Genomic DNA, 7,390 nt, shown 5'->3' on the forward strand with positions numbered 1-7,390 from the left:
GGGGGGCGAACCTGGCGCCTGACGTAGGAACAGCTTTTGTACGAGGTAATGAGTCCTCTAAGAGGAACGAGGGTTAAAGGGCCCTAGGCTAGGCAGCGAAGTCAGCTGCCCGGGCGCAGAAGGGAGCCTTGGACCCGTACTGTGAGCTCACGTAGGTGTCACGGAGCACAAGTCAGACCACGGAATAGACCAGAATCCAATTACCGCGTTTTTTTCTTTTGTATGTGGTTAAATCTTCACGTTACTCCCGAATTCATTTTGATCTTAAGGCGCCATCGTAATACTCTGGGTAATCAAAGCTGTCCCTGCTTGAAGTTGGAAACAGGTTCTTTTTTCCGATATAACTCTTCGTGTCTGCTCCCCGCTTCAGGACAGCAATGATGACATTGAGGATGTGTCCCTCTTTGATGCAGATGATGATGTATCCAGGAGATCAAAAAAGTCAAAAATAAGGTCAGTGGCCATAGAGTTTCTAGGTGAGTTCTAGGCAGAAGCCTGAGGGAGGGAAGGGCTGCCACATTACATCAAAATATGTAATGGCAAACACCTTCTTTATTTGGCTAGAGGTAACGGAGAGTAACTTCTAGATAACTGAGAGTGCCAGCTCCAGAAGCTCAGCTGGAATTCGTAGACCTGCGCCTTCATGCCTCTGGGTGCCCGCACATGTAATCCGTGTTTCTCTCCCTGTGTGTAAGGGATCTACGCTGGCACAATGACTCTGTGTAACGGGAGGTTCTCGCCGCGTTGAGTGCTGGTTCTGGGCTAGTCCGTTATCTCTTCCCCAGTCTTCGTTCTCGAGTACGTTTGGTGCTGCCCTGCTGTCTGCCATGTCCTGGCGTGGCTGGTCCAGCCGCCTCCTTCCTCGTTCTGCCCAAACTCCTGCCACAGAGCAGTGTCCGTACACAGGTGCTGTGGTGACCCTGGCTCTGTACTGCACGTTTCTGACCTGGAAACTGCAGAAATCTGAAAGAAGGGCGGGTCTGCTGTGTTGAGAAATGTCGTCTTTCCTTCAGAGGTATTTCCTCTGTCAGAACCTTTTTTAATTTACCCCATAAAAACTGCCTCACGTTGAACACTAGGTAAAACTCCCCGTCCCCTTCCACCCCAAATTCTGTCTGCACGTGGGATATCACTGCATGTAGAATGTGTCTTCCTTACGATGAGCTTCTAGTCAGTTTATTTTCCACATTTTCAGCAGTCGTGGCACACTGGGTTCATGTTACGATGCTGATCCTTATCCTCCGAGTTGGCGGGAGATCGCCTTGGCAATGTCATTTCTCTGAAATTGCTTCAGTCTTGTCTGAAAGAGCTGTGACTGTACTGTGCTTCATTCCAGGCATCCAGTGGCATCATTTTTCCACTTATTCTTCCGAGTCAGTGCGATAGTTGTCTATCTGCTCTGTGAGCTCTTAACTAGCAGCTTTATTGCCTGCATGGTGACAATTATCCTCCTCTTGTCGTGTGACTTTTGGGCTGTAAAGGTAAGTTCCTCTTACGCTGTTTGTTATTTTTGTCTTACTATATAAGAATAATTGAAGAGAGTGATATTCACCTCACAAAAAAAGTAACTTCTTTGTGCCTTTCCAACAAAATGGTACCCAAGATACCCTCAAGGACTGTGACGTATTGCAAAGTGTTAATGAAATAATAACTCTTAAACCTCTGTGTACCTGACTTCCTTTTGAAAATCAAACGGAGCATATATATTAGACTTTCTTTTAAGGGAGCACAGGCATCGTTATCAGATCACTTTCGAATCACCAGAAATACGCCTCACTTTATATCGTTACAATAATTTGTGATTGTACTGGACGTACCAGAAAATAGATTGTTGTGGACATAGGAGCCATGTAATCTTGTTTTCCCAAATGTGAGGCAAATGAGCACCGTTGAAAATAGTAACCCCAACTTTGGCAAATGGCTTCTTCTAGCAGAAGATAGAAAGCTCGTTGCTTTTTTTCTATTTCAGAATGTCACAGGGCGACTGATGGTTGGCCTTCGCTGGTGGAACCAGGTGGATGATGATGGTAGAAGTCACTGGGTATTTGAAGCCAGGAAGGTAATTTTCTTTTTTTTTTTTTTTTCTTCTCTTTTAATTGTTTCTGTTTTATGAAACCCCTATTAATTGGAGGTTATGCTTGTGATGGTAGATTGCACGATGTAGACAGTTACTTCCAGCCACAGATCTGTAACCACAGGCTTGTTTCCTGTAGGCTGCTGAATGAGCTTTTTGGTTGTTGAATTATTTAAAAAGTCTCATGAGGTATTGGTCTGGCGTAATGTAAGTAACTTAAAAGTTCCACGTAAAATGCAGTAAATGTTCCCATGTCACGTCAGTAACCTACAAGTTTTCTGGTGTGGGCTTGGAACAGCTGACGTAAGCTTCTATCTCCTACAGAAAACTACTGGAAGTAGGAAGAAACGTATAGCATTCGTCATGGCTATTGCTTTGCCTTTGTGTTCACGACGGCTACTGCTACCGCTAGTATCCCATCTGTCAGGCACCTCACAACACGTCACGTATTTACCCTTTTGGCCCCTGTCTCTGGTCTCTGTTTGTATGGAGCTGATGGCGTGCAGGTCGGGAGTGAGGTTGAGATCGTTTCCTAGATCACGTGGGAGGTCTGCAGTGGTGTAGGGACTTGAGCCCAAACCTTTCTCCAGCTGAGTTTGCGCACTCACTACAGGCCCATTCTTTCTCAAAACCGTGCTAATTTAGAAAAGCTAGAACATACTTGGGGGAGGGGGGGGAAGGTAGCTGAACTGCTGGTGATGCTGTAGATTTACCCAGAAGTTGTTAAACCAGTCCAGATTTTTTAACTATTATAGGAAGAAGTGAGTGCTTGCTTGGGATCTTCTGCTCTGTAAAGACTTTATAAAATCAATAGTGTGGTGTGAATCAGACCTCTGCGCGTGTAAAAATTACCCTACTTTGATGCCTAAGAGTATCAATATTTAGTTCTGCCGGTGCTGGGAGTGGTGAAATTCTGGTTGTCTGTGCAGTGATTTGGAGGTAGAAAACATTACCCCTTTGGCTGTTTCTAAGCTTTGTAACTGAACCATGCGGTAAATGTCACGTTTCCCAAACTTAACCTTTTAGCCCCAAGCATTCCAAGAGGATGTGGTGCTGCTGCCTCCGCTGTTTCTGATAGAAAATTGACAGAAGGGTCCCTTAAATAGAAACATCTTCTGTTGCAGAAAGATCTTTACGTGATGTAGAAATTGATCTTGAAAGCACCCAGTACTGTTGTGTGGAGGCAAAAAACAGGGGCCTTGTAGATTCTGGACTGTTTTTAATGACAATGTGATCTATACAATGCAGCAGCCTGTTAATCTCCATTTCCTTTCTGTTTCTAGGTATCAGCGCAAGGGAGTAAAACCTCATCAGAAGCAGAGTCCCGAATTTTCTGGTTAGGTCTAATTACCTGTCCTATGATCTGGGTGATATTTGCTTTCAGCGCTCTCTTTTCCTTCAAAGTGAAATGGCTGGTGAGTTGACTCCCTTAACTCGGTAATAGACCTTGCACGTTACAAGTAAGGCGGTGTAAATTAGTGATTTTATTTTCCTGTCTCTTAGGCAGTGGTTGTGATGGGAGTGGTGCTTCAGGGAGCCAACCTTTATGGTTATATCAGGTGTAAAGTTGGCAGTAGAAAGAACTTGACAAGCATGGCGACTAACTATCTTGGAAAGCAGTTCTTGCGGCAGGTAAGATTTCCAGGGTTTTGGAAACCCTCCGGTCATATTTCTTGCTGTCCATAAACTTCCTTCCTGCCTAGGCATGAAAGGAAAGACTGAAAAAGTTGTTATTTAGAGTTCTGCAGTGGGACCCTTCACACCTTACGTCCTTGTGAATTTGAGCCCCCTTAGTTAAGTCACAAAGTAACTTGCCTGATTATTGGCATGAAGTTCCATTTGCAGTGACTCGTGAGCTCGTGTTATTTGCTGGTGCCATGGACAAGTGCCATAGGAGTTGCTGGAATGTGGCTGGTGTATTGGAAATAAGGAACGCGGTGAAAGTGGTCACAGAGTGAAATAGCTTTTGATAAACTCTGCTGCTCTTGGATAACGCATTGCTAAATTACTCCTTTCGTTGCACTGCTTCCTCTTCAGGTTGTGCTAGCCACAAAACCATGCATCTGGAGGGATGTTGCATTGGTCCTTGTGCTTCAATGCACAGCTGCAGCGTGCGTAGCGCTTAGCCGAAAGGGCTGCCACTGCCTTTTATATTCTTTCTCACTTCCAACCAGCTCTTCTCAACAGGTCCTTTTCGGCCCCAGCGCTGGGTTTTATCCTTCCGTAGGTCCCTGCAGCAGTAGGCACAACCGTCCCTTGTTCCACTTCTAGGCTGTCATTTAACTTCTGCTGTTACCGGGTTTCCTGGCTGTGGCTGGCTGTATTATGGAGGCGAGACTGGGGATGGGTGGTTTGGCTGCCACAGGTTCACAAATGTTTTCTGGAATTATTGTCATTAGTGTGAGCAGAAGCTGAAACGTTGATAAACCTTTCTTGGCAATCTGTGCTGGGATTGTCCCCTTCTGTAGCTCGATTCGCTTCTGAATGCTTTTACCACTGCGGTGGTTAACCAAAGGCCCAGACCAGTCTCAGAAATGGCAGAAATGAACGTCTTGCCCCAGAATCATGGCAGTGAGTCACATAGTTCTCCTGTACTCCTTTTCTTCTTGTCTTCTTTTGCGTTCTGCAGACTGTGGCTAAAGAGGACCAAGCTGCATCCTGAGTACGGTGGAAGCCTCAAGCCAGACCGGATTCACAGTAGTGAACAACAGAGAATGTTGCTCTGACCCATGAGATCTGGGAGCTGCATACGTGAGGTGTGAATTAAAAGAAGTAATTAAATTGTGTGAGACTTCAGGTTAACGCTCCTAGCAACTTATATTCGATTTTCCGCTAGCAGTTTGTGTTTAAGTCTTTTCTTCAGTTTGATGAATTAGAATTAATTTGCCTAAACTTTAAATGAAAAAATATCCTAGGTGGCTCTCATACAGGTTTAGAACTAGGGGATGAATTAAGAGAAAATTGCTTGACATCCTTCTTCAGAAAAACCATGCACAAGCCGAGCCTTCTGTTACCCAAGGACTCCCCCGACTCCTCCAGCAGTTGGTGCCTCAAATAGTTTCAGTTGTGGACATTGCTGCGTTTTGTTCTTGGAGGTCATTGCTGCTTCTGTTACGAAGTTTAGATAGCGCTCTTCTGGCTCCGCATCTCTCTCATTCTGTGATTTGAACGGCGCTGAGGTGGTTGCGGTGAAGGACATCTGAAGGAAATGTTGCTGTTGGCTTAGTGGGAAGATGCTGTGGTTTCCACGAGACTTCAATAAAGCGACTTCTGAGCAGCTCCGGTCTTTTATTTATCTGAAGCATTCTTGGAGGTCTCGGTAACATCTTAAACCCCTGGATTTATGGGAAGTCCCTCTTCTACCTGTAGGCCTGCGTCTGTCTGGAGAGCGTAGCAAGAGTAAAACCAGTTTACGAGGAAGGTTGCAGGCACGGTTTCAGAGACGGAGTGAATCTGAGAGCAGTCGTCGTCTGACTGACGCTGTTAAAGTGATGCCATCTGGCGTCGTGTCGGCGCCGCGCTGTAGCGTGCGTTTGGTGCCGCGGGTCGTCTTCTCTGGCCGGGAGGGTGTAGGGTGACGCGGTCTGCGGTTTCCTCACCAGCCCCTTGGCACAGGGTCGCAGGGAATGGGACCGACAGGGGTTTTCGTTTCTTGAATCCACGCAGTATGCTGTCCTTAAGCCGTGCTCCCCAAGGAGCCTGTGGGCTGGAAAAAAGCCTTTTGTAGGATCGTGAAACGTTGGCTGGCAGCGTTCACTTAGATGGCAGAAAGTGGCGTGTTTTGTGTGAAAAGCTGTACGAAAGGGATCAGTTCCTTCTTGTCATGTAATTCTGTTCAAGGCAGACTGTGCTTTCGCAGCGGCGGATATTGTAAACTTCAGATGAGGTATTTTAAATTAAGGATGTGGTTTCTTTTTGAATAATGGGTATTGTAAATTGTGGGATTGCATTAACATGATTTCTCTCCCTGTACTGTAGCAACACTTGGGAGCTGTACACTTGTTTAACTCTTTGGATTGATACCTTCCTTTTGTAAATATGTATTTATAAAATCTCGAAATTAAAATAATGCTTTGTTTAACCAGACCAGCTAGCCCTTCTATGATTCATGGCTGAGCTCTGTTTATACACTGTGTTCTTGCAACGTAGTTTTAACGGGGGTTACTTGTCAAGTTAGACGGTGCTGTTCAGCGAGCTCTGGCACAGTTCCTTTCACCCAGGGGTCTTGGACAGTTTTTCCCTGTGCAAACACTTTCTTCGTAAGCGTGCTGGAGCCGTTGCCATGCAGCGCTGAAGCAGTTGTCACTCTGTAGGGCTCGGCTGGAGTGGCTGAGGTGCTCCTTCCGGGGGCACCCGGAGGGCCCCTCTGCCCAGCTCCCTGGCTCGCTCCTGGCAGGTGGCAGCGTGCTACCGTAAATGCTCCTGCCACCACCTAGCGGGATCTTCTAGTCCCCATTTACATGGAAAGGATGATTTATTTCTAAGGAATGAATGTAAACGGGCAAAATTAAGTCAATCACTGAAGTAAAGGTGCTTCTGCAGCCACGCGGGGATGTGCGACTGCAGCGTCTGGCCCGTACGGCGCGATGGAATGGAAATCCTTTCTGCTCCAGTCCAACAAGGCCCCAGTTTGCCGCTGCCGTCGGAGGGACGGCACTGACTGGCACAGCTCCAGCCACGAGGTAGTTGTTTTAAAATGTGTTGAAAGTTTCGACTTAATGTTTATTCGCCTGCTGCCAAAGCTCCTCCCAAACTGCTGGAAAATAGAGTGTGCTTTTCTGGAAGTTGCAGTTTATTTAATCAAGGACAGAGGCATTTATTAGTACGTGCCTTTAAATATAGCCCTCTGGCTTATTTTAACCTTTTGGCAAACATTCAGTCTTTTGGCTTCTGAGAAGCTGGCATTTTATTGCCTTTCTCCACGGCGTGGATCAGAACCAAATTTCTTATCGCTTCTCCAGTTGGGCGTGAGACTCATTTGATTTTTACTCGCTGTCTGCTGGGGTTTCCTGTGAAGCGGGAAGTGGGAGTTGCCGCAGAATGGGGAAATTCTCTGAATGTGCTTTTTTCGACAAGCCTGGGGAATCCGGGCTTGAGCATTAGCTGTGTAATGGTGGCCCCACCTAAGACCTCCAGGCCTGGGTGGTGGCTGAACTTTCAGGGTTTACAGAAGCAGAAATACTCCAGGAGCAATAATAAAAAAAATACTATTTGCTCTGAAATAGCAAAGTACGCCTCGGGTGTTGCAAGCACAGCTGAAAGGTGGGCTTGAAATCATCCTCATGTTACAGGCAGAGCCATTTTGAGTCCTTGGAG

The 7,390-nt window shown here is 46.3% G+C and overlaps 1 protein-coding gene across 1 annotated transcript in view; it reads left to right on the top strand.

The window, feature by feature from the left end:
- LOC103904315 (Golgi apparatus membrane protein TVP23 homolog B) overlaps positions 1-6,160 on the top strand; it is a 10,418-nt gene extending 4,258 nt beyond the window's left edge. The window contains exons 2-7 of the mRNA XM_009285785.1: positions 316-453; positions 1,337-1,481; positions 1,970-2,059; positions 3,358-3,489; positions 3,578-3,706; positions 4,704-6,160. Of these exons, the coding sequence (XP_009284060.1) occupies positions 316-453; positions 1,337-1,481; positions 1,970-2,059; positions 3,358-3,489; positions 3,578-3,706; positions 4,704-4,736 (667 nt within the window). The 3' untranslated portion in view covers positions 4,737-6,160. The remainder of the gene's footprint in view (positions 1-315; positions 454-1,336; positions 1,482-1,969; positions 2,060-3,357; positions 3,490-3,577; positions 3,707-4,703) is intronic.
- The last annotated feature ends 1,230 nt before the right edge of the window (positions 6,161-7,390 follow it).

Source organism: Aptenodytes forsteri, unplaced genomic scaffold (assembly GCF_000699145.1).
Source record: "Aptenodytes forsteri isolate BGI_AS27 unplaced genomic scaffold, ASM69914v1 Scaffold186, whole genome shotgun sequence".
Classification (NCBI taxonomy): Eukaryota; Metazoa; Chordata; class Aves; order Sphenisciformes; family Spheniscidae; genus Aptenodytes; species Aptenodytes forsteri.